The sequence below is a fragment of the Tympanuchus pallidicinctus genome, unplaced genomic scaffold (genome assembly GCF_026119805.1).
Source record: "Tympanuchus pallidicinctus isolate F22 unplaced genomic scaffold, pur_lepc_1.0 scaffold22, whole genome shotgun sequence".
In the NCBI taxonomy this organism is placed as follows: domain Eukaryota; kingdom Metazoa; phylum Chordata; class Aves; order Galliformes; family Phasianidae; genus Tympanuchus; species Tympanuchus pallidicinctus.
Window position 1 is genome coordinate 25561107 of NW_026294739.1, and position 24451 is coordinate 25585557.

The window sequence follows — 24451 nt, forward strand, 5'->3', positions numbered from 1 at the left end:
ACACTGCAGCACTGGTTCACCATCTCACACAGCTAGGTGTCCTGTTAAGGCAACACCTGCCACTGCAACAACGGGGCAGAACTTGAGGTGTTTGCAAAGGAAGACAACAGTCCTCCTCCTGCAGGGTGAGCTGCATGGCTTACTTCAGCCTTATGCTGCTGGGTCAAGGCTGCTTCCAGGATTTGTTGTTTCAGTGTGTGAAATAGAGTTGTGGCTGTGTAGCATAAGGCACCAAAACGTGTTCATCTTGCTGCTTCTGAGCTAGATGTGTATTCTCTTCCTTTCCTGCCAGCATATCAGACTCGTGATTTGGAAAGACTGCTGCTGACTGTGTGCCCGTGCTTCTTGTGAAGCCCATCACAACTTACTGCTGCATAGCAGGCAGGCAAACAAAGCCACTGAGTTCAAATCTTCATCCTAAAATAGGAGGGAAACAGTGCTACAAAGCTTCCTCATTGCCCACTGAACTTACCCTTAGGAACAAGCAAGAATCAGAAAGACAGCTAAAAGCTGAACAAAATGTAATCTGGGTTGCTTGATACAGACATTTCCCTTCAACTCAGAGGTGTGTTTCAGGCTTACTTAAATGAATACCAGCTGAAAATCAGAACTGCATAAAAGACAGACAGAAAAAAAAGCTGCATAGAAACAATACTGTATTTCACCCTCTCCTTTTGTAGTCTTAAAAGGATTTTAGAGCTTTCATTCAATCTCGTCATTTCAGGCTTCAAATCAAACCAAACAGAAAAAATCACACGAGGTGAGCATCCCATTTTACTTTGTGTTTTAACTTTTCCAGGCAATAACTATGGTTGTGTGTCCAGGGTCAGCAGAAATGACTGCAGCATTTGGGAATACAGCCCTAGTGCATTTTCTGTAGCTGTGTCATGCAAAACCACTGCAGATCAGGTGACACCTGAGCATGGCACATCATCCTCAGCAGTATGCATTATGCTGCAGTGAAAAAAGGCCATTTCCAGCCAGGCCAGAGAAAAAACTACCCTGAAACAGTTAACTTTTGATATTTGACCTCAAAATACCTCATCTGAGGACAAAACTGGTTTGTTTGCTGCTTGTTGGTTTTTTCTTTTTTTTTTTTGGAAACCTATCTTCATAAATCTTTAAAAATTATTCTCTCTCTCTCGAGTACAAAAGCTTAGTCAAAACTTGGTGATATGAACAAGGGGAAATAAGCAGGAGTCGTTCTGGTTTTGAAGGAATAGCAACATTCACTGCAACCAGGAAGGCATCCACGGGGACAGCTGGAACTGACGGCGTGCAGCTCTGCCAATGAACCTCACGACAAGGATTCAACAGCTTATAGGCACATCACCCTTGGCAATGTGATGTGTCACTCCAGCTTTCCACACCAGGTACTGAATATTATTCTATTTACATTCAAAAATATCATCTTTGTCTCTTCAGTACGTAGTGGGAACGTGAGTCAGTAGGAAGCCTTCTAACACAGGTGGAGGACAGCTTTGTTGATCTCTGGGTTTGTCCAGTCGTTCCGGATGTCATCCAGGTGGTTATCAAAATCCACGAGTGTTTCATAGGACTTGCTGTCCAAGAGAGATGCAGCAATTCTCTGAGCTTCACTCCAATCTTCACAAAAATCACTAGGAAGCCAGATAACCACTAATTAGCCACGATCACAAAGGAAACCTCCTTCACCTCCTCCACTGAGGGCCATTCCTCCCCACCCCTCAAAGGAACAAGCTCTGATGTTTACTCACACATGTGGGTCTTTGCACCTCCACTTGTTCTCGTGAAGCTCGTACACGTGAATGGCAGGTTCCAAGCACTCCATTGTGAACTTGGTGTTATCAACCTGGTGTGCAATAGAAAAACACCACCTCAGCCTTCTCCAAACCCCACGTAAAGAGGTGAAATTGAAAAAGAAATTACTGACAGGACAGCTGATACCAATTCATCCACCAATCTGCCTTCACACGAGATGACTTTTCCATGTTTAAGCCACCAGCACTCTTGGTGGCTCCATTTGTTTCATATATGATCTTAAAGGTCCCTTCCTACCCAAACCATTCTGTGATTCTACGTGAGACAAGAACTGAAGTCAGGAAAGGAGTCCATCGTGCTAAATGCAGTGCCTTTGTTCAAACCTCCCACAGGGAAGGTCCCCACTTCCCCTGAGACAACAGAGAGCTAACCACAGGCAGCTCCTAGGAACCACACTGGCTACAAGTCACTGCATCTGCATCACAGAGCAAATTGGTTGCCTCACTATTATAGATCCAGAGAATGGCACGTAGCCTGGTGTCATGGCCATAGGATGAACGATGCAGAAAGAGGAAAAGATGAAGTATTTACCATGATGAGTGCTGTATCGTTAAAGCCCTCTGCAATTCGGGAAGCCACCTTCTCAGCAACCTGGGTTGGACTGCAGCAGAAGGGAAAAAGAATTGTGTTATTTGAGCTGTGACTCTTCGGCTTAAAACAACAGGAAATGTGCTTCAAGGGCTGTGAAAATTACAGAGCTTGCTTACAAACCAGAAGGAGGCACCACGTTGCTGTTACACTTGATTGAAAACAGCAAGCCAGGAAAGCCCCACCTTCTCCCTTCAGCACAGGGTCTGTGCCCAGGCAGTGCAGTAGCAGATTGCATGCACAGCCAAGGCCTTGGGGTCTTCTACCTCTTTCTGCCAGACCAAGAACCCAGACAGGCATTTTACAAAGAAACTCCACCTGAGTGCTCCCCATTCTGAGCTCACTCACTGCCCAGCTGCTCCACAGAACCAGATTTCTTCTAAAGGACAACCTTTACTCCCTTTCAAAGCTTGCAAATCTCTATGCTGTGCCAGAGATGAAGTCTTGGGGTTGGAAGAAACAAACCTGTCAGTCTTTCAAACCACAATTGGAACAGACAAGCTGCATCTTCTTTAGAATACCTTCAGCAGAGCTGTTTCCCTCATAAGGAAAAGGCAACGCCTGCATCCCTGCTAGGGAGCCAAGCAATCACAAACACGAGCAAGGTAACTGGAACACAGCATGATCCTTTAAACAAGCATGATACAACCTCAATAGTCTTGATACTGGATTTGCCTAATGTATGTAAGGAGAAACATGTGATATATGTACACATCAGTGGCCACTTGACTGCTAATTTCATAATTTTTAAGGGAGGGGGAGGGGAAAAGACCATTCCTGGGGAAAACAAAAAGAAAAAAGGATCTCTGCTTGACTGACATCATCCTACATTTCAAGAGGGAGCCTCTGCCATGTCAGAACTTCCTTCCATAGAACTCAGTGACAATTAAGCAGTTTTATTAGCAAGAGTTAGGTCACTTCTAAAAGACTTTCCAACTGCTATTTAGAGTCACTTGAGCTTGTAAGATATTTACAGCACAAGCAAACACGCCTGCAAATTTTGGCTATATCCCTGACAACTGTAATTAAACTGGCTGGCAGCCATTCAAATACTGGCCTTTTATAGCATCCACTACAGAAGAGTGATTCTGGAAAGCCTGAGGTTTCTGCACCTGAACAAAGGCCGCAGCCACCAGCAGCACGAAGACAATACGAAAGCAGATGAAAGTTGTCAAAGTTAATCAACGCTCACGGTTAACGAGGATGATTTCTGCTGGCAGAGTGCAAAGCACAAGAGAAAAGAGCAAACAGAAGGAAAAAACTGCACCAACACACCTGGCATCTTTCACGCGTTCATTCGCCTGGTAATATCCAGCTATCACGTAGCTGTTCTCTTTGCACCAAGAGTCAATCTGAAAAAGTAATTGGAACAATTAAGCTTAAGGGTGGGGGGGAGGGGGGAAGATGAGAAGGAAATCCCGTGTCTGGCTGTGAATAAAAGAAGTGAAGCACTGCAATGCCTCTGCCATTGCTTCAGAACTCCTATTGGTGTGCACACACGCACAGGCACACCTGAAGTTCACCTACCAGGGCTCTTCCTTAGAACTGAGGGTACTGAGGCAGGAGAACACAGAAACAGGGTAACATCTGAAACAGAGAAAGCAGCTGGGATTTTCCTTTGCTGTCCTTAGAGAGCGTGCATCAAAAACAAAACCCCAAACCTCAACAGCTGTATTAAAATGGATTCCAAAATCGTATCTGATGCTGACCCTCTAAGTCAAATCAATCTCATTTCTAGCAATAATTACAGTATCAGACTGCATCAACAAAAAAGCCACGTGAATAATCCCTCCTCTACAAGGGATGACATGGATTTACACAGTAAAATCAAGGCTGTGCTGCAGCTGAGGGTTAACTGCTGTTTCAATCGTGAACCCATTCTGAGGGTTTAGAGTGATGGTTTTAATTGGTGAAAGCTTGGCATTAAAGCCAGAAACCCAGACACAAGAATGTCATAACTAATAACAGTCATAATAATAATTTGTTGTTTTAAAACTAAAGGCCTCAGCCCTACATTAGCTTCTGCTGCCTTCGAAATAAGGCTTTTTGAGTTCAGTTTGGGGATAAAACCCCAAACCAAACCAAACCAACCCCCCAAAACAACCCTCCTGGACTTCCAGATGTGTTTCCACCTGCAATTTCCAACCAATCTCAACCACTGGATCTGGTTCTGCACCAGCAGAGCACAGACTTGACCAAACAACAGCAGCAACTGAGCTGGAAGAGAACTAGGCCCCACCAAAACCTGCCACAGCTCCTCAGTCCTACTGGGACACAGGCACTTTAGTTACAAGCACTGACTTTCAGCTATGCTAACCTCACTGGTTTATTCAGCAATCATGTGTTACATTGCACAGGACAGGCAAAAGAGCTCTCCTTCTCAGCATCACAGGGATAAAAAAGCTCACTTATAGCTGCCCTGCCAGCATTTATTGACACCTGTGCCCTCGTTTAACTAAAGAAGGGGAGCAAAAGGCCACGGGCTTTTTTCCAATGATGTGTTTCAAGCACCATAAGAGTCATCAAATGCGACTGCAAACTACAACATGTTTTATTAAGTCCTAATTAACGTGGGAAATATCAGGGGGTTCCCCAGCTTTGCCTTTATGTATCAAAAACAACGAGCAAACACTTAAGGCCACACCATTTCTTAGGTTCCATAACGATTTCACATGCTGGTTCCTACAGATGTATCCATGTATTCCAGACTTTGCAAGAAACAGGATTTGTTTTCTAATAATCTGATCTTACAGCAAGATCTACAGCAGAATATTTCACTGAAGGCCTAAAGCTTTGTATGGGAACTGCTGAAGCCTGAACCACTGATTGAGCACCTGGGGAAAGAATCCAGGGAGCACAGGTGAAGGCAATTCATGTGTGGGACCAGGAGGGGTGGATCCTGGCTGCACCTCTCTTAGCCCTCATTTAAGGGCTGACTGCCCCTGGGGAAGGTTCTTTTCCTGGAGGTCCCTGCTTGGTGAAGCTTTCCTCTGTGGCCCTGGAATCTTCTGGTACAGGTGAGCAATCTTCTCCTTTTCCTTTACAGCACCTTTGCTGGTCCTTTCTGTCACCACACCTCTGGTGTAATGCCTTTCCCACTGTACTGACTGCCCAACTGCTATAAGCCTGTAGAAGTTCACTGCCCCAAATCCTGTACAAAGAATTGATTTGAAGACAAACCCTCTACAGATTTCAAGCATACCATGTATCTTATCCAGTACCTCATTAGAAACTAGCAATTATTTGTTCCTCCAGGACAAACAAACTTTTCTGGCAAAGGTGATCCCTACATCAGAGCATTTATAAGCAGAATTATTGCGTTTTCCCAGAAATAAGAGAGAAAATAATAAGTGGAGACAGAGAGAAAACGACTACACCAGCAGCATATGCTCTTTAGCTACTCTTGTGTTGTTACACTGGTGTAAATCCATTTGAGGCTGCCAGGTTTGTGTGCTCCACAGCCATGTGGCAAAGCAGCATGGCCAGGACTCAGACCATGCCTGCATTCCAGTGTCTCAAGGCTGTATTTAGTCAAATCCAAAGACATCTTACCATTAACACTTCCTTGACATAACTGCATTTGGAGAAAGCAGTAATTTGTTTACAAATAAGTACCTTTTGACAAAGCAATCTGTTAAACTGAGGGAACTGCTCAGGTCAGGAAGTCTATGCGACTCAAAACCTTGTTATACTTACTGGTATCAGGGAGGTGTGAGTTTTCTACAGCTAATAGCATGTCTGAAAATGGGTAGGAAAGCCTGCAGCTTAAATCATGCACACACCTCAGCTGTGTGGTGATGATGCCTACAGCAGAACAGTATTGTCTCCCTGCTTCCAGTTTCATGGGGCACTGGCCCACCACAAATCCCCATTCAGATGAAATCCAAGCCCATTTCATTCCCTTTGGCCCCTGCTGTTGACAAAGCAACTGTCCTAATGTGCAAAGTGGAAAGGAGCAATGATCCAGGACAGCTCCTGGTCTTCATGACTCGTAGGCTGAGGCTGAAAACTGAAATGTGGGAAGTGCTGATGTTGATGATGTGGTGGAAGAGCTGTGCCAGGGGAAATTTGGGTTAGATATCATGGATAATTCCTTCTCAGTAAGAGCAGTGAGGCACTGGCACAAGGGAATGGTGGGGTCACTGTCCCTGGAGGTGTTCCAGAACAGTGGAGATGTGGCACTGAGGGACACAGTGGGCACTGTGAGATGGCTTAGGGTGGACTTGGCGATCTTGGTTATCTTTTAAGCTTAATGATTCCATGATTCTATGAGGGAATGTCCCACAGCAGCAGGCAAGCTATGGGGCAGTACTGTAAGACTGAGGCTGCACATGGGTGAACTTGCCATAGCTTTGCCCAGGGGAGATAAGAGATGAAAAGTGAGCTTGTGACACACAGGATGAGATTTTACCATGCGTGCAGCATGAAGAGACTTCATTTTCTTTTCCTGTTTAGACAAACTGCTGCCATTAAGAAGGAAGTTGATAAAACTGAATTAAAACAGGTACATGTGCACAAGTATCACGTTCTGACTTCAATGTAAGGTAGGTGATGCTGCTTCAAGGTAAGGAAAGAAAAACCCTTTCTGCTGCACAATACGGCCCTTCAGGCTGGATTTCTCCCAGCATGACACCACACTAAAACCAGCAGATTCCCCACACAGACACAACTACCCAACACCGTGCACAGAGAAGCCTTGCAGATGTAAGGTCACAGCGTGCAGCTCTCGGGGCTCTCTCCACTCCACAAGCTCTCTCCCACACTTAGCTATGAGCAGCACAGGCCTGGCTGCACTCCACCCCCACCGTTCTCCCTCCCAGGCTGAAATCTCTTCCCGGCCCCCCAGCCGAGGCCGTACCAACGTGAGGGCCACCTCCAGCATCGGCGCCAGCGCCAGCGTGCCGTGGAACAGCGGGATGCAGTCGACGAATAGCGAAGGCGGCCCGGCCTGCTCTCGGCCCCGGCTCCCCGGCGGTCTCTCGGCCACCAGCAGCCCGTTCACGGCGCAGTGCGGGTACTTGGCGCCGTGCAGCACCATCTTGCAGTAAGCCTGTGTGGTCAGCTTCATCCCGACGGTACCGCGAAGCGCAACCACTCCTCAGACCGCCGCCTGCCGTAAAGAGCGCCCGCGGCCGTCCCTCAGACCGCCGCCTGCCGTAAGGCGCGCCCGCCGCGCTGTCGTAAAACCCGAGAGACGGTCCTCCCGCATCCCATCAGCCACCGCGGCGGAGGGAGAGTACACCCCCCCCAGCGCCGCTCTCCTTCTCCTGTGCCGAGTTCCGGCGTGCGCTGCGCTTCCGGCCGGCGGCTCCTTCCGGTGGAAGCCCGGCGTAGAGGACGGTCGGCAGGTCGTCGGGCTGGGAGGCCGCGGGAAGGCGAGGGAGGGCCTGGGGGACAGCGGGAGGGCTTAGGGGACAGCGGGGACGCTCGGGGTATGTGGGGCACCGTTTGTCGCCGCCTCTGGGTCGGCCCCGTCCTGGCGACCACGCGCTGAGGGCCGCCCGCCGCTTCTCGAAGGGGTCTCATCGGTGTTGCCGTGTGACGTCATATCGGCGATATGATGCCATGTCATGCGGTGTCCCCGCCGCACTGGGGGGGTTGAGCAACAGCTCAAAGGCAGAGGTACACTTCTGCTGTGGGGATGTGTTGGGTTTTATGCTGAAACCCGGGAGAAATCCGCAGCCTGGAGCAGGAAACGTTCTTAGAAACCGTTATTGAGCGCCTGCTGCCCGGTGCTGGAGCTCCACTGCTCTGTGAGGTGCTTCCAGGCCCAGCATGAGGCTCCATGCCACCAGCACTGGGCTGCTGAGGGCATCTTGCATGGCTGAGCCATGCACGATGCTGGAGGCTGCTGGAAAATGGGATGCATTGCACAGCTCCACTGGTGTGATGCTACTGTAAAGCTTGGAGCAGTTTGCTCTGTCCTTCAGAGTAGATGCAGGAAGCCCAAAGGCAATAACACTGAGGAATATTATTTCAGTTTAATGTATTTATTGTCTTCAGCTGACAATGATTTATTTACCTGTTGTTGTTCTGACCTGGCAGGATGTTGGCTTCAAGAGCATTCAGCCTCATTGGGAGAAGAGCCCTTTCCACCTCCATCTGTGTGAGGGCGCATGGGCATGGTAGGTGGCACTGCTTTGGTTTTAGTGGGGACAATAAAAGTGGTGTTTGAGAGGAAGGATACAGAATGCAACTATTAGGATCCTTGAAGGTGAGGAAGAAAGCTTTCTCCCAGCTACAGGCTGGTTCCCAATAGCAAGGGAAGCAAGTGGTTAATTATGTTGTTAGATGTATCAGTGATGTATCCCCGTACAGCTATAGGAGACAAATAACACGAAACTTGTCCAAAAGACTTGTATAAAGCATAGAATAGCTCAGTAATTCTGACTCTGTGATGTTATTTGCTGGAGACAGCTCTTTGGCATTACATGTTCTTGCAGAAATTGCTATTTTGAATGCTCTTCCTGTGCCATTTCCTGTGTGCCTGCTGCAGCTCACGTGTGGGTAAGGTAGGATGCAGGACAACGGGTTGGCAAGGTTAGTTTCTCAGCCTGGCAGCAGAGGCAGTGTTTGGGCAGCACCTTTGCCAGCAGATGGCATTGCAGAGGTGGCACTGGGGTTAATTGATGGAGAGCAGAGGGCCTGGACTGGGAAGGAAAAGTGTAGAGGACTTGTGTGTGTTGAGAAGGGAATCAATATGACAGCTAGAAACAGAGCTGGGATTGGCTTGGGGATTAACAGTTTAAAGCCATTTTGCATATTACCTTTTGATTAGATTTGTAGCTACTTGATTCTTCTAAAAATTGCACTCATTCCAAGTAGGTTCTCTCTTGTCTTTCTCAGTGATGAAGGCTTGGGCCAGAAGTCTTTTTCCTCCCCCCCCAAGTTTACTTGACTGCTGTCATGCTTTAACTGCGCTGTTGGCCTTTTGTTTGTATTGTAACCAGTGAGAGATGTTTGTGCAGGAGTCAGAAGTTTGATTCTTGTCTTTTCTGTGCCCAAACACAGCTGGTGTTGTCAAAGCAGAGGATTTCAGCCATCCAGCATATGTTGATCGCCGTGATGTTCCCCTGCCAGAAGCAGCCTTTGTGAAGGAGCTCTCTGCTCAGCAGAAGGCTCTGAAAGAAAAGGAAAAGGCATCTTGGACCGCTTTGTCTGTTGATGAGAAAGTTGAATGTAAGCCTCTAAATAACCTTACAGCTAGCAGTAATGAGACCTGATCTGCTGTGTGTTCATTACCAATGACTTACTAGAAAGGCATTCAAAGAAGGTGGCTCTAAGCTGCTGCTAAGCCCTGCTTTACTGAGCGGATCTGTGGGCAGAGACTTGAGCCATGAGAGCACTCTGTTAATTATGATGGAGCACAAGTAGAGATCAGTGGTTTGTGTGGCTTGTGTTCTTACTGCTGTTGCAGGGAGCTAGATGTGCCTGTTGGTCTCTGTTATGTGCCTGAGGTCATGCAGTGCATCTGACAGAAGGTATTTAGCTAACTGTGGGTCAGGCTTAGCAAAGAGCCTGTCTTCTCTGAGAAAAGCCTGCTGTTACAACCAATATTCCAAATTAGAATCAACAGTATCTAATTAGTCAAGCTGATTGTCCCACAGCTATTCCTGCTGTGGGAGGGCATGGTAGGATTTCTTATCCATTCTCTCGTCTGTTGAGAGGTGTTCTAGTTGCTCTAGTAAACTAAACTGAAGGCTTGGAGGGATAGATTGCTATCTTTCAAGTCCTACCAATGAAACTGGAAGGGTGAAAAACTGGACCCTGTATATTTTACTGTTATTGACCTTGGCATCCCCAAATTTCAGCTGCTTAAAGTGCCAAGCAGGTGTTCTGCCTTGCAGATAAAACTGTCATCCTTCTAACAGCCGTTGTGTTGTGCAAGTGAGAGCCTGTTTGATGGGATCTGTGAAGAGCACAGCGTCCACCAGTGTCCTGGCAAGAAGATGTCAAGCCCTCTCAAATATTCATAGGCACTTTCCAAATCAAATGCTGCTTTGAGCTTCGTGAGATGGAGGTCTTGTTGGCAGAGCTGTGAGAAGCCTTTTAAATATAAGCATTGCCATTGAAACCCTTTGTGTTAAGGAGCTTTATGGTAAATAGTGATACTAGGAATTGAAGGGAGGGAAGGAAAGCTCCATGACTTCTATTATGCAGTCTTTGCACAACTTTACAGTCACATATAAAAGAGAGAGTAACGTTTCTTTCTTCATGAGGGGAAGGTGAAATGCAGCTCATTTCCTTTGGCACAGATGCATTGATCTTGGCATGGAGGGTGTCAGGTAATTCGGAAGATATTTTAACATCTCTTCCATACAGTTTGAAGCTTTAGTTTGCCTCCAGCAAGTGATGTGTTGCCTGCGAGCTGCAGCAGAAGTAAAAAGAGATTATTTGATGCTTAATGTTTTCTTTCTCCAGTGTACCGTATCAAATTCAATGAGAGCTATGCAGAAATGAACAAAGGAACAAATGAGTGGAAGACCGTCCTTGGTGGAGTGCTTTTCTTTCTTGGCGTATCTGGCCTCATCCTCATCTGGCAGAAAATGTACAGTAAGTAAACACTGCGTGGTGTCCTCCCCCCTGATTTGAGAGAGCAGTTGAGATCTGATTGTGACATCAGGAAGTGCTCCCTAAATGGCTCTGTTTCAAAATGCTTTGTGGAACAGCCGTCCTGGTGCATCCCTAGCTTCTGAAAACTCCATTCTGGAGTTGAGACTGACTGGATGTAAGCAGGTATGTAGCATGAATTGTCAGGCAGTTGATTTGTGGAGAGGTAAAGTTACTGGAGAGAGTTCTGGAGGAAAGAGGAGGGGAAAGAATAGCAGTGTGCTGATGATCCCAGAGCTTTCCCTGGCTGTGAAACCTGCTGCTGCAAAAGCTTGCTGCCTTCTTGGTCGTAAACATTTGGGTTTCTGTCATGCTTGGCTTCCTTCCCAGCTAAAGATCCTACCTCAGGGGAGCCCTCCAGCTGCCGTGAGGCAAAGCATGCAGCTGAATGAGCTGCTCTCTATCTTGAGGCTTCATCTACTTGTGGTGGAAGTTAGGAGAGGGCTGTTGTCTTGGCTGATGAGCAGAACTCATCAAGAGAATCAACCCCAGAATCTGCTGAGCTGAATGCTTCCAAAACTTGATTTGGGGATCTTAGGTTTGAACAGGTGATGGTGCACGTGTGATCAGCTGTGTTTGCTTCAGAGGGAAAAGCTTTCTGTTGGGAACAAAGGTGCAAGTGTTGCTGAGTTGTTAACTTAGTGTGGTGATGTTATTGTGGTTTTAATTGCAGTGTACAGCCCTGTTCCTCACACCTTCTCTGATGAGTGGCTGGCAATGCAGACAAAGAGGATGTTGGACATGCGGATGAATCCCGTGGAAGGCATCTCTTCCCAGTGGGATTATGAGAAGAACGAGTGGAAGAAATGAAGCAACTCAGCTCTGCTTGAATATGAAATGATTCCATCACCTGTGCGTGACCTCGTTGCTTATGTACTGGAACAATCTCTCCACCTAAATAGATGAAAATAAACATCTGGTTAACTTGAAAGCTTTGGTTTTATTGGTCTTCGGATGCGTTTGTTGTGATGGTCATTTGTAGTGCAGGTTGATGGGCAGGGTTTTTTCTCCATATATCCTTGTAGTGATTGTTATATAGACAGCATTAATCAGTTAAGGGGAGTGAAATGCTTCTATTTCTTGTTGGGGGGAGGATAAGTAAGATGAAATGTAGTTTGGAAAGTGTGTTTTTTGTATTCGTTGCCTTGAAATTGAAGGGGTGAAATTCCACCTAGCTCTGCAATGGGCACTGCTGAATGTTCAGGACAGTCATCCTACTGTCCTGGCACAGGAGTAGCTCCTCAGGAGCTGCAATACCTTTATTTCTTAACTCCTCTTTAAGGCTGCATTTCTGGGACACAGCCAGGAGTGGCAGTGCTCTGAACTACATGTAAGGTAAGCAGATCCCAGCTCCTGGGGAGGCTCGGTGTCCCATAACTCAGCACCAGAAATAGCTCTGCAAAAGGCAGCAGTGCTGAATCAAAGCACGGAGGGCACGTGGTGGAGATGAAGGCTGCTTCCCTTGTCCTTGTAAAGGGGACTTGGCTCTGCATTCTTGTCCTCAACTGCTTTTCCCATCTCAACAGCATGGGCTGCAGAGCTGGCTGAAGTGTTTTGTGCAGCCTCAAGTGAGGAAGAGAGAGAAGTGCCCGTTGTAGCTCAGGGTTTAGATGTAAATCCAGGAGGTGTTTCTTGCCTTGCCTCTTGTAGCTGGGTGCTGTTCAGAGAGGGTGGCTGTGGTTGAGGGGAGGGAAAGAGAAGCCACGCTTTGTGGGAGCAGCCCAGATGTAAAGGCAGTGTTCTGAGCAAGCTCTGGTTCACAGCTCAGACGTGGCTTAAGGTTTCCAGAGCCTGAGCTACGAAGGCTGGCGCCTCTGTATTTGCTTTGCTCTGTCTGTAGCTGCCAAGCTTTGTTTTCCCTTGGGTTATCCACTAATGCACGTCCTAGGCTTCCTCCAGGCAAATCCCAGTCTTTGCTTTTAAAGCAGCCCTCTAAAGATCCAAACTACTAAAACAAGCTTTGCCTTCAATTAATTTGTTTCCTGCCTACAAGACTGTTGTGTTTTTTCCATCCATTTAGCTGCTGGAAAGCCCAGGGAGTCACTGCTGCTGCTCATGAAGAGCTGGCCAGCCTTTCCCTTGCAATAAGGCAGCTTCTGGGAAGGCTTTAAGGTGAGGTGATTCAGCAGGCATGAAGCAACAAGCTCCCCTTCCTGTTTGCCTCCAGAGTGCAGCAAAGGGTGTTAGAAAGGATGTTGGGGTGCCTGCAGCAGAGCTGGCTTCATCACGGCGGTGAATCTGACAGCAAAACAGCGATGTCTGCAACCAACCCAGCAACAGCATGGCAACAAACACAGCTCCAAGTGCCTTGAAGTGTCGTCCTGAGGCTGTGCTGCTGTTTTCTGTGTCAGTGCCTGTAGGAAACGTCTCAAATGGAGTGTGGGAAATGAGCTGGTGTGCTGGGAGATGTCTGTTGGCTCAGGCTGGGCTCTCTGGCACTCGAGGCAACCTCGACTTCACCTCGCCATGGGTTTTCAGTATGCGAGCAGTTTGCTTTGTTGGTTTTGTTTTTCTCCTCCCTGTCTTTCCTTGTGTCAGGCTAACAGCATCGACCTGGGAGGGGGCTGGCAAGCAGCGAGACAGATCTGCTTTGGAAATGGAGGTTTGGGAGCGTGTGTTGGAATGACAGAGCTGCTCCACAGCTTGTCTTGCCTTACTGCAAGGAGGGGGAGGTGGACTCATTCCCGATGCTGCACATTGCCTGTGCCACTCTCTGTTTTTCTGGGGTAAGTGCCTTGTTTTGAATTCTGCTCTCATTCCCATGACTGGGAGAAACTGGTATGAATGAGAGAGATCCTGCTGAGCCCTGGGCTTGCAGCGGGCAGCAGCATCCTAGCATGAAACCTGGCCCCAAAGCAGTGCAGAAAGGCAGTGGGGTGTCCCCGCTCTCCATGCCACCATGGTGAGGTGGTGCCTTGATTTAGGAGAGCAATGCCCACTGTACCAGAGAGTCTGGAGTGGAAACCTGAGCCTCAGATCCTCATTTCATCCTGCCCAGTCCTGCAGCAGCTGCTTTCCTCTTTGCCTGATGACACAGAGCTGGTGAGCGAGCTGAGTTTACTGAGGCTCCATGGGGAAAGCAGCTTTTACTGTTCTCTGTGGGCTTTCTGAGTGTTTTCTTGCAGATAACCCTGGATACTGAGAGCCTGTCTACATCCTTACCTTGGGGAGAGAAAAGCCATGGGGAGTGGAATGAGCAAGGTACTGAGGGCAGGGCTGAGTGCCTAAGGGTGTTCAACAGGTGGCAGCTGGCTTTTGGGTCTCCTTTGGGTGGTACAGCCGTGGTGGCACAAACTCCCTGGACTGACTGGGGGTCCCAGGAGCTGTGCCCCTGTTTGTCCTCCATAGGGATGTGTCTGTAATGTAAACAGGCAGTGGGGCTGCGCTGAGGTTGGTGCTCAGAGCTGGCAGGAGGGATCGATGTCTGTTTGTATCCTTAAATAACCACTGGTGTATGCGTTATCCAGGTTAAAATTAGACACCAGGATGGCAGCAGAGCAGCACTTGGGATAAATTAGAGCCACTCTGAGTCTTTTTATTGCTCCTCTGGGTAATATAAAGCAATGATTTCTCTCCATCCATCCATCTCGGAGCACAGCTCTAGATGCAGGGGATCTTTTGGGCTCAGGATAGGCTCCCCACGAGCATAACATCCTTCTCCATGATATCTATCCACCCAGGGTGAGGAATGCCCTGGTGTGGTGCTGCTCACTGGGTTTGTTAAGCACAGAGCCCAGCAAACTCCATATGGGTAAGCTGTGCATTCACCCTGCTGGCAGAGGAAACCTTTGGAACCATTTGCAAGACTGGTTGCTATAGAACAGCCAAACACAGCAGGAAGCTGCTCCAGGTTGGGCTCTGGTTGGTGGTTGCACGCTTGCACCCAAGTGCACAGCAGCCAGGCCCAATCCATCCATGTGCTGAGTTTTCCTGAGCTCTGTGCTCCTGGAGGGTTTTGGTTTGGCATCCAGCACAGGCAGATTGTCTTGGGTGGAAACAACCTCTGCTGTTTGTTAATGAAGATGCTTTGTTCGTTAGCTGCTTGGTTCATCTTTAGCTGGGGGTGTTTTCTCCGTGGGGCCCCAGCCTGTGAACACAGGTGATGCTCCTGAGTAACGCAGAAGCATCTGTGGGTTGGGGGGGAGGGGGGGGGTTTGGGAAGCAGAGGGGATGAGTGTCAAACAGAACAGCTCTGCTTTTTGCCACCTTGCAGGTGGTCACAGGGCTCTACCTGGGGAACATCCGTGGTGAGTGTGGGAAGCCTGCCTGGCAGAAGGGTCTTTTTATTTGGAGATGGCTGCAAAATGGGTTTGTCCATCCCAGGAGAGGCCAAACCGATGGGGTTGGCCAACCTTATACCACCGGGTTTGGTCCCATGGGGTGGGAGGCAGTGGGATGGAGTTGGGGGTAGGATATCTGTAAGTGTTTGCTGGAGCTGCTCCTGCTTGCAGACTCAGAGGACAGGGACAGCCTGCGGAGGCATGGCGTGACACACATCCTTTCCGTGCACAACGGGGCCAAGCCGGTGCTGGAGGTGAGTGAGGGACGCCGGGGGGATGCTGCGTTGGCACCCAGTGCTGAGGGTGGAGTAGCTGGGGGGCGCACGGAGCCTCCCGGGAGGGTTTTGTAGCTGATGGAGGCTTTGGCTGAGGGCATCCGACCCATGGTGCTGCCCCTGGTAGGGGCCACGAGAGGGCAGCGGAGCCCCACGCACGGCACTGCCGGAACCGCATCCACCCCCGGTGCTCAGGATGGGGCTTGGGGAGGGCTCTGCCTGCTCACCTCCGTGTCGGGCAGCCCCTGAGGGGGACCCTCCGTCCAGGATCAAATCACCCGAGATCGCTCCCCGTCCCTCCAGTGTTGATCCCATTTTCTGGCGTTGGGTTTGGGAATGAGCATTGAGGAATGCTTTAAAATCCTGGAATCCTGAAAATAAGAAGTGAAGGAGGTGCGTAGGAGGCAGTTGTATCCTATTCCATGTCCCCAAAGTGGCGTAATGCTCTGTCACTTCTGGGAGTGACACCTGATGGCTTCTCCCCATCTCATGGATGCCTGCTGCTGTCCTATGGGAAGGTGAAAGGAGTTGAGGGAGGGAAACTGAGGTAGGAAGGAGCTGCTGGGTGTGCGTGTGCTGGGTGCACGCAGGATGAGCAGCCCGTGGGTCTGTGCATGGGAGGTGGTCTTCCCTGCCAAGACATTGAGCAATGAAACTGAGGAGAGAGAAGGAAGGAGGGTGGCAGAAAATGGGGTCAAAGAACTGGTTTGTTCAGGGAAGGTGCAGCAGCTGGGGCATGGGGCATGGCCATATAGGCAGCAGCCTGCCTAGGCAGCTTGCAGCCCGCAGCAGTGCACAGAGCCAGTGGAAAGGGGAACAGGAAAAGCATGGTGGGTTGAGCAATGTGTCAATCACAGCCCCTGGCCGGGGACCGCAAACCCCAGCAGCGTTCCCATGCCTGCAGCCCAGCTTCCCTCCCCCAGGTTGGGATGGAGGCACATGGTCCTGTGGGGAAGGGGAAGCCAGCTGGGGTCCAGCTGAATGTATTGAGCCCTACCATTGGCACGCTGGCTTTCCCAGCTTGGTGGGTTTCCTCGTTCATCCAGGTGCTGGGAAACTGCAATGCATCATAGCTCATCCCAGTTGGAAATCATCCCACGAGATCTTGCTTGTCCTTGTGTCCCAGCTCTGTTGTCCCATTGCAACTTGCTTGCCAGAGTGCTGTGGTTTGCTGGGTGTAGGAATGCACCAAGCAGCAGGTTGGAGAGGATTAGGATCATATCGCAGTACCCTTAAGGTTGATAAAGTCCCCTATAATCTCCAAGCCCATCCCATCATGCCTGCTGACCGTGTCCCTGCGTGCCAGGTCTTGAACTCTTCCAGGTATGGTGACTCCACCACCTCCATTAGAAACGCATCATATGGTCCCCATCCCACTGGGGGCTGTGGGATCAGTGTGGGATGGGGCCAGGGAAAGGCAATGGGAGGGAGGGGAGATGCTTGGGGAAACCCCGTGTGCTTCTCCTAGCAACGTGGGTCTTTCCAATGTGGGAATGTCCCCGTGATGGCCATGCCCATCCAGCTCTGCTCCTTCCCTTTGACATTCACTTGGAATAATTGGCTTTTTCCAGCCTTTTCATGAAAGGAAGCAAGAGCAGCTTTGGGCAGCGGTGTTATAGGGAGATGAATGGAGATAGGGCAACCCCTGGTGTGCCGTGCTGGGCTGTGTCAGCTCTGTCTGGTGAGATTTCCACCCGATTTGCTAAGAAGAAGAAAAATTAGATGAAAAGGGTCTAATTTTAGCTCGGAACAGGGAGGATCGAGGAAGCGATGCTCTAAAGAAAGTGTAATCTGACCTACGCCAACATGTGGCGGGATGATTCCTTGTGTATTAAAGGAACCAGGAGGAAATAACTCATTGATGAGTGACTTCATGGCTGTGCGTCCGCACGCATTGTTCTGATGGGGCACAGTTGTCACTGTAGCATGGACAGGGAGACGATGGGGGGGGCAGGGAGACGGTGGGGGGGCAGGGAGACGATGGGGGGGGCAGGGAGACGATGGGGGGGGCAGGGAGACGATGGGGGGGGGCAGGGAGACGGTGGGGGGGGGCAGGGAGACGATGGGGGGGGGCAGGGAGACGGTGGGGGGGGCAGGGAGACGGTGGGGGGGGCAGGGAGACGGTGGGGGGGGCAGGGAGACGGTGGGGGGGGCAGGGAGACGATGGGGGGGCAGGGAGACGATGGGGGGGCAGGGAGACGATGGGGGGGCTGTGGTGCCCCTGGATCCTATTGAAACGGTGGCAAATGGTCTGAGCAACCCTGGCTCTGGCCAAGATGCTTTGGAAAATCGCATTTTAAAGAGGAGCTTTGCCCTTAGAGGCACCTAATGGAAGGGTTATGTAGAAGGAAAAGGGAAAATGGGAGATACCTTACTACCACAACTTTCTCTTCATTTCAGGACATGACTTATCTCTGTATCTCGGCCTCTGATTCTTCCAGTCAAAACCTGTAAGTCATCTGCACCCCCTTTGCCTCCCAAGGTAGCATTTTGATCTCCTATCGACCGACAGCCACCGGGTTTCTCAGAATGAATATTCACTTTGCACTGCCAAAGCTTCGTGTCGTTGAGTCTGATGAAAGCTGTAGCTCATTTTAAGGCAGCTAATAGTGTTTGCATGGCCTAACATCTGTTTCTCTGTGTGTTTGCGGTCAGTAAATTCAATTTTCCATCAAATCTTGGAATTATTCTACCAGGCAGAGCTCTAAACTGGAGCAAGGCTCATTGGTGTGACAGTGATTTGTATTGGCCTTTCAGGCTTCTTCCTTGGAAGGAGAAATTGGATATTTATCAAAATATTTTTTCCCCCATACAGAACATAAATACTGGCCATGTGAGGATGCTCTAGATGAGTTTGGGGAGAGGTGATGGTGGGGCTGATGGCTGCAGTGCTGACTGTAGCAGATGTAGCATCGTCCCCTACTTAGGACAATAGGCACCCAAGAACCGTTCATTAGAACCAGAAAAATGGGTGACTGCTGGGAATTTTTCTTGCCAATCCACCCCTAAAAAGGCAAAAGCTTCCCGTGCAATGGCTGTACCAAGCTCCATCGGTGGAGGTGCCACTTCTCAGCATCCCTGGGAGAAACTGTGCTCCATGGGCATGATTCTGCTTGCTCATGCTCCTGCTGAGCGGAAAGAGAAGCTTTACAAGAAAGCCCTGCCTCAGCAAGAAGGAGGGTTTTTTCTGGTTTATTTCTTTTTTTTTCTCTCCTCTTGTTTCTTTGCATTTGTGGTACGTCTACTGAAAGGGGAAAATAAAGAAGGACAAGGCTGGCTGCCGGAAGGAAGACTTATTCAAGGAACTATTTTTCTGCTTGCCACTTTAAGTCATGGATTTCACAATCCTGGTGAACTTGGTGTCCTATGGAGGAGATGTTTGTGACTCAGGGCCTCGCTGGCTCTCAGTGTTACCTCTCCTATGGGATGCAACCCAGGGAAGGACCACAAGTGAGGATGGACAGACAGATCAGTGAGGGTCAATGGGAGGAGACACAGCCACATTTTTCATGTCCAAGGCTCAGTGCTGTCGGTTCCAGCGAAGGGATGTAGAAGATGTGTGGGACTGGGAGAGCTTGGAGCCTTGGGGGCTGTGTAGGCAGTATAGAAAAGTCCCTGTTTCCCAACAGGAGATGCTCTGCTGGCAGTGGATTGACATCTCCATCCAGAGCCAAGAGACAAAATATTCTTAGCATGACTACAGCTTCAAAGAATCCTCCGCACCTCCTTCTCTTCTTGGCTTTTGGGCAGCAGAACTCCTAAAACTCCCCACAGAATGGCTATTTCTGAATATGCCTTTGATGGGGGCACCTGAGCTCCATGCTTCCATAGAAGGGTGCAGAGCATCCCAGCTGGGCGCACAGAAGGGAGGGGGAAATCTTGGGATGGCGCTTGTGCCCAGGTTGGTCTCCTGGCCCTGGTTGGGGTCTCAGGAGGATGCTGAGGGGAATATCCCTGTGGCAGCATGTGTCTGAGCTTCTGAGAAAGCAGGAAGGCTGTGTGGGGCTGGCCCAGCCTGGTCACGCGGAGCAGAGGAAGCTTGGGACCCAGCAGTGGGATGGTGGCTGTGTGGGGCCACCTCCTCTCCTCCTCCCCCTGAGGAATGCAGGGCTGTGCGCCAGGCTTCGGGTCAGTGAGTCCGCGGTCAGTCTAGGCACGGCCCCAAGTTACCCAGGAGCAGGTTTTCTGCTTCAAAACTCCCCCGTGGTGAGCAAGGCTGGGCAGCAATCATAGAGAATATTTGCTGAAGAGCCAAGCAAACAGCTCTCTGTGAGCTCTGGGAGATGCTTGCTGTCCAACAGCAATAAACAGGAGAGATGGATGGCATTGGAGCACATGTAACCCTCCTATGGACCTTGGGATCATGAGTTTACGCTGAGTTATTTTAGCCTTTTTCCACCTCTGTGCCTTGATGCTTTCAGAAAGGTGAGTGCTGCAGCAAAGCACCATGCTGCATTGCAGCTGAGCAGCCAAAAAGCCTCATATCTCTGTCTGTTCTGCTGCAAAACTCACTGATTTGGTCTAATGCACTCCCTCTGCACTGGAAGTGGCTGGTTTCTAGCAGGAAGCTTTCAGGAATGTGTAAAGCAAAATGTTCTGGGCATGACCTGTCCTGCATCTTTCTCCCCATGGAGGGGATGGAGTGGCATTGTTTAGGAATGGATGGTTCAGGATGAGCTCTGACATAAGGATGAGTTAAGCACGGGGATTTTGCCCTCCCATTGGGCTGGTGGCTCGCTCCATCTCATCACCTTGGGATGCAGGAAATTCTCCAGAAGGCTCTCCTGCTTTTCCTTCCTGGCTGATGCAGGCCAGTCCCTTCCTCTGGCAGGGGACCCATCTCTGTGCCAGCCCCAGGGAAATCCTGGGGATGATTCCAGGAGGCGGCAGCTCCTTCTGCTCTCACCTCACTGCCTTTCTCCCAAGCAGGATGCAGCACTTTAAGGAGAGCATCAAGTTCATCCACGAGTGCCGGCTCCGTGGGGGAGGCTGCCTTGTCCATTGGTAAGAGCCTCTGTTGGCAGCCTGTGGGCTTCCTCAGTGTGATGCTAAAAAGTGGGGAAAAGTCATCCAAAGGACACTATGGGGAGGTGGGGGCTCCCAGGTGCTCAGAGGAGGTGTGGGGATGGGATCCCAACAAATGTGGTTGGGCAGCGGGGATGGGATCCCAATAAGTGTCCTCAATATTGAGCATCAGTTGTGGTGGAGGAGATGTGAGGAGTGGCATCAGGTCAACAAGATCATCATCAAAGAGCCCCGTAAACCTGAGCTCTAAACAGAGGGGACAGGCTAGAGGAGGGGACATAACCGTGTGACCTTCATGGGGACACTGATGGGACAGGGGCCACCGTGGCTGGAAAGCCCCAGTGCTGCATCCCACAGCTTGTTGTCCCCTGCTGTGGGGTTCTCATGGTAACAATGCCCCATCCTGACAACTCACATCGTGCCAGCCTGGCCGGGGTGTCCCGCAGCACCACCATCGTGGTGGCATACCTGATGACAGTGACAGAGCTGGGCTGGGAGCGCTGCCTGGCCGCCACCAAGGCTGTGCGCTCCTATGCCAGCCCCAACTTCGGCTTCCAGCAGCAGCTGCAGGAGTACGAGCAGACCTTGCTGAAGGAGGTGGGTCCTGCATGCATCCATGCCAGTGACTGGCCTGCAGTGCCAAAGGAGGGGAGCTGTGCAGCTGAGGGCCCCTTTGGATGCATCTGCGGTGTTTGCAAATAAGCATGCCTGTTTTGCATGCAGCAATTTTGCAAACAGTGTGAGCCAGCTGTTTGCCCTTCGAGCATGCTATTTATTACCAGGGGCTTTTGCTTTTTGCATGCATGCATGCAAAAACTTAAAAAGTGCCTGGGCATAATGTGAGTGAGCTTAGAATAAAGCTGTTTTAAATCCCAGTGCTCTTGTTTTCTCGAGAGTTCAGCTTGCATCCTGGGGAGGGGATGCTCAAATGGCACTGAGCTGGCACCAGGGAGTGCATGTGGGTGATGTGTGCACAACAGCCCTAAGCATGGTCCCTGCAGCATCCCTCAAGGGAAAACCCCAATATATGGCATGTTGTCACCATGCAAGTAGCTGCTCCATGGGATTTCTCTGCATGTGACAGTGGCCAGAGTGTCAGCTCTGGCACAGATGCTGTCACTGGAGGGGTGTGGCCCTGCCAGGCTCTCACTGCTCCAAAGTTGGCTCCCACTGCCTGTTTTCTAGCAAGGAAACCAGCACAGCTCCCACCCCTGCAGTGGGGCTTCCTGTGTGCAGGCGGCTGCCGGGTGAGTCCCCTGTCTGGGGGAGTGGATACGGGAAATGCAGACATTCCCACTGGAAATCCCCTCTGCCCAGCTGACTTTCCCCAGCTGCAGGAGGGGGCTGCCACCAGCACTGCTCTCAGGCTTTCCCCTGGCCTTCACCTGATCCCAGGAGGCTGGAGCCTTATAGCCATCATGGGACATCAAGAGCAGGGCACAGGGATCTGCCATGCCCATAAACCAGGGATGTGAGATCAGCTCCCTTCCTCCCTCTGAAGCTGCCACCATCCCAGTGCTGCCTGCATCCTTGCTGCTTGCTCCTTGGCACCCTGCAGGTTTTGCACCCTCCAACTCCTTGCAAGCGTTTTGCTTTGCTGGGTGCTCTGAGTGCTGCTCCTTGCTTGCTGGCTTCCCATTTCTGGGTGTCAGCAGCACACAGCAGCACTGCTGCTCCCTCCCCATGCAGCGTGGCCGTGCCCCAGCAGTGTCGGGAATGACTTCCACAGGGCTGGTTCCAGCTCTCTGCTGGGTGCCAGCTGGCTCTGGGACAGGAGCAGAGTGGGTGAGCACAGCACTCTGCAAACAGGAGCTGACCTGCCTGGGGTCAGGGAGTGCAGCCCTTCCCTGCATTGGAGAAAGCGTGGGGACGCTTTGTGTATGGTTACGTGGCTGTAAAGAACAACAGCAGCTTCTTGGCAGGGGAAAGTAAATAAGTTGAATTAAATAAAGTCAATAGAGCTGTTGGGGCTGCTGCCAGCTCTCTGGTTCCTGGGAGCAACCAGCAAGGCTGCTCTCTGTCTTGGTGATGCAGCTAATGCTTGGTCTGTGTGCAATGCTGCATCTCTTATTGCGTGGCATGCAAGCTCCTGCAAAATGGGGCTGCTGCTGTACCTATGCTGTGCTTGGCATGCCTGGGGTTAGTTCAGGCCTTTGCACTGTGTCCACCTACTGACTGTGGCACCTTCTGTGGCTTTGCTTTGGCAGTACCGTGCCTGGATCCGTCACGATTACGGCAGGAATCCCTTCCAGGACCAGGAGGAGCTGCAGCGCTTGTTGGTCCAGCAGGAGCAAAGTGGGAGCAGGGATGGCTCCTGCACCACTCCCCCAGCACCCAACCACCCACTGCCCAGCAGCAGGAGCCCGTGGATGAACAGATAGGCAGCAGCTGCTCCCAGAGGGACACTATCTTTGTGCCTTGCAAAACGTGACAGCCGCCGTGCCCAGCGCCCATGGGGTGCAGCTGCAGTGGGATGCGATGGGGTAAAGGCTGGGGCAGGACCCCACAGCTGCAGTTATGCAGGGGCTGCTCTGCTGCTGCTTCTCATGCACCAGCCCCGTCGTATGGGAAAAATCAATTGTTACTGAGAAACAGAGAGGCAGGGCCTCACTCTGCATTAAAGCCCTTCTCAGGGTCACCACGAATGGATCCAATCCTTTATTCAAGTATTTCTAGGAAGTCCCTTAGTGGAAATTTCTGGGTATTGGAGGCTGTGAGTGGGACAAAGCTGGTGCTGAGCTGCCAAGGAACAGGGGATTGATCAAAACCATGGGGATGGCTGCAGGGATGGAGGGATGGGCTGCGTTATTCTATACAGAAGTGCCGCAGTATCTGGGAAAGCACCCTGGGCAATCAGTGGGGAAAAGGCCAATAAGTGCTGATGATCAAGGGAGCTGGAGGGAAGTTGAGCAAACCTTGTAGACATTGCATCGAATGCCTCGCTTATCATTTTAGGAAGCAGAAAAATGGAACTCGTGCACAGGAAAAAGAGAAGAAAGTTGGTTTCTGGTGTCAATAGGAAGTCATCGCAGATCTGTGATAAGCAGAGATTAGATGTGCAGTAGGTGTGATAACCTCATGCTGCCACTTCAGCACCCATCCCACAGTCTGCCCTGCCTTGTGGGCATCCCGAGACTGCAGTGTTTCCCCTAACTCACCCCAGCTTGTGGGAACCACAGGGGATGCCCCGAGTGATTACAGCATCACGGCAGCATCTGCTGCCCAAACAGCACCTCCTACCCCCACATAGGTGCCAGGCAGCTGTATTCCCACACGACTGCACGTTCTGTCCTCGGTGGAAAGCAGCACCACCTCTCCAGCCCTGCTCTGTGTTTTGCCAACTCCCACATCACCCATGCGGGGGGTCAGCAGTGCAATCTCCCCCCCCCCCCCCCCCTCCTGCTACAAGTGACCCTCATCACATCAGGATGTTTGGCTCTCCCCATATCTCACGCAGGCTCTCCCAGCAGCTATTTGTCACGCATCGGAGTGAAGGCTTTGCACCGCGGCTCGTTATTTTTATGACACCTGCAGCCCATCGCGTTGCCACGGGATGCCCGGGTGACCGCCTCGTGCCACCTGCGGGCAAGGAAAACAAGCCAAGCACCCTGGGTTTGGCCGAGCACCACCGGGAGCAGCGTGGGGATGAAGAAATAGAGGAAATGGGGTGGAATGGGCCCTAGGAGGACGGACGGACGTTGGACACACGGACATCTCCCGCCTCCGCGCCACCACGCCGATTTCCCGGAAAGGCGCGGGCTGCGGAGAAAGCCGCGCAAGCCGAGCGCGCGCGCGCCCCCCATTGGAGCGCCCCCTCATTGGGCAGCCGGAGAAGGGGGCGGGAAGAGGAGGGTGGAGAGGGCTGCCATTGGC

At 50.8% G+C, this 24451-nt stretch overlaps 3 protein-coding genes and 1 long non-coding RNA gene across 10 annotated transcripts; 3 read left to right on the forward strand and 1 right to left on the reverse strand.

Moving 5' to 3' along the window:
• Positions 1 to 639: 639 nt before the first annotated feature.
• On the reverse strand, positions 640 to 7539 carry EMC8 (ER membrane protein complex subunit 8). The gene is made up of 5 exons (XM_052686717.1): positions 7247 to 7539; positions 3664 to 3740; positions 2332 to 2401; positions 1737 to 1831; positions 640 to 1619 (listed from the first exon to the last, which is right to left on the reverse strand). Exons 1-5 carry the CDS (start codon positions 7454 to 7456, stop codon positions 1460 to 1462), a joined length of 612 nt encoding a protein of 203 aa, XP_052542677.1. The 5' UTR covers positions 7457 to 7539; the 3' UTR covers positions 640 to 1459.
• LOC128082529 (uncharacterized) lies at positions 5126 to 7327 on the forward strand. Its single transcript, XR_008207711.1, has 3 exons — positions 5126 to 5405; positions 6844 to 6892; positions 7209 to 7327. It is a non-coding gene; the product is annotated as an uncharacterized LOC128082529 (long non-coding RNA).
• A 76-nt stretch (positions 7540 to 7615) lies between the features above and the next one.
• LOC128082523 (cytochrome c oxidase subunit 4 isoform 1, mitochondrial) lies at positions 7616 to 11929 on the forward strand. Its single transcript, XM_052686718.1, has 5 exons — positions 7616 to 7736; positions 8434 to 8513; positions 9400 to 9567; positions 10810 to 10941; positions 11672 to 11929. Exons 2-5 carry the CDS (start codon positions 8435 to 8437, stop codon positions 11806 to 11808), a joined length of 516 nt encoding a protein of 171 aa, XP_052542678.1. The 5' UTR covers positions 7616 to 7736; position 8434; the 3' UTR covers positions 11809 to 11929.
• A 1673-nt stretch (positions 11930 to 13602) lies between these two features.
• LOC128082520 (dual specificity protein phosphatase 22-A-like) lies at positions 13603 to 24386 on the forward strand. Of its 7 annotated transcripts, XM_052686713.1 has the most exons (8): positions 13928 to 14040; positions 14124 to 14199; positions 15212 to 15245; positions 15450 to 15532; positions 17954 to 18003; positions 20480 to 20557; positions 21004 to 21175; positions 22786 to 24386. In XM_052686713.1, exons 2-8 carry the CDS (start codon positions 14179 to 14181, stop codon positions 22957 to 22959), a joined length of 612 nt encoding a protein of 203 aa, XP_052542673.1. In that variant the 5' UTR covers positions 13928 to 14040; positions 14124 to 14178; the 3' UTR covers positions 22960 to 24386. The 7 variants fall into 7 exon arrangements, with proteins under 7 accessions (XP_052542670.1, XP_052542671.1, XP_052542673.1 ...); XM_052686710.1 differs by lacking the exon at positions 15212 to 15245 and having other exon boundaries at positions 13603 to 14040; XM_052686711.1 differs by lacking the exon at positions 15212 to 15245 and having other exon boundaries at positions 13607 to 14040; positions 20483 to 20557.
• The last annotated feature ends 65 nt before the right edge of the window (positions 24387 to 24451 follow it).

Bases quoted from the DNA above. Each gene is read 5' to 3' on its own strand.
- EMC8 (XM_052686717.1), bottom strand. From the start codon at position 7,456: ATGAAGCTGACCACACAGGCTTACTGCAAGATGGTGCTGCACGGCGCC. The intron at 3,741-7,246 runs GTACGGCCTCGG...TTACTTTTTCAG, and splicing joins TGGAGGTGGCCCTCACGTTG to ATTGACTCTTGGTGCAAAGA. The intron at 2,402-3,663 runs GTGTGTTGGTGC...CTTCTGCTGCAG, and splicing joins GAACGCGTGAAAGATGCCAG to TCCAACCCAGGTTGCTGAGA.
- LOC128082523 (XM_052686718.1), top strand. From the start codon at position 8,435: ATGTTGGCTTCAAGAGCATTCAGCCTCATTGGGAGAAGAGCCCTTTCC. The intron at 8,514-9,399 runs GTAGGTGGCACT...GCCCAAACACAG, and splicing joins TGTGAGGGCGCATGGGCATG to CTGGTGTTGTCAAAGCAGAG. The intron at 10,942-11,671 runs GTAAGTAAACAC...TTTTAATTGCAG, and splicing joins CATCTGGCAGAAAATGTACA to TGTACAGCCCTGTTCCTCAC.
- LOC128082520 (XM_052686710.1), top strand. From the start codon at position 13,930: ATGCCCACTGTACCAGAGAGTCTGGAGTGGAAACCTGAGCCTCAGATC. The intron at 14,041-14,123 runs GTGAGCGAGCTG...GTTTTCTTGCAG, and splicing joins TGCCTGATGACACAGAGCTG to ATAACCCTGGATACTGAGAG. The intron at 15,533-17,953 runs GTGAGTGAGGGA...TCTTCATTTCAG, and splicing joins GGGCCAAGCCGGTGCTGGAG to GACATGACTTATCTCTGTAT.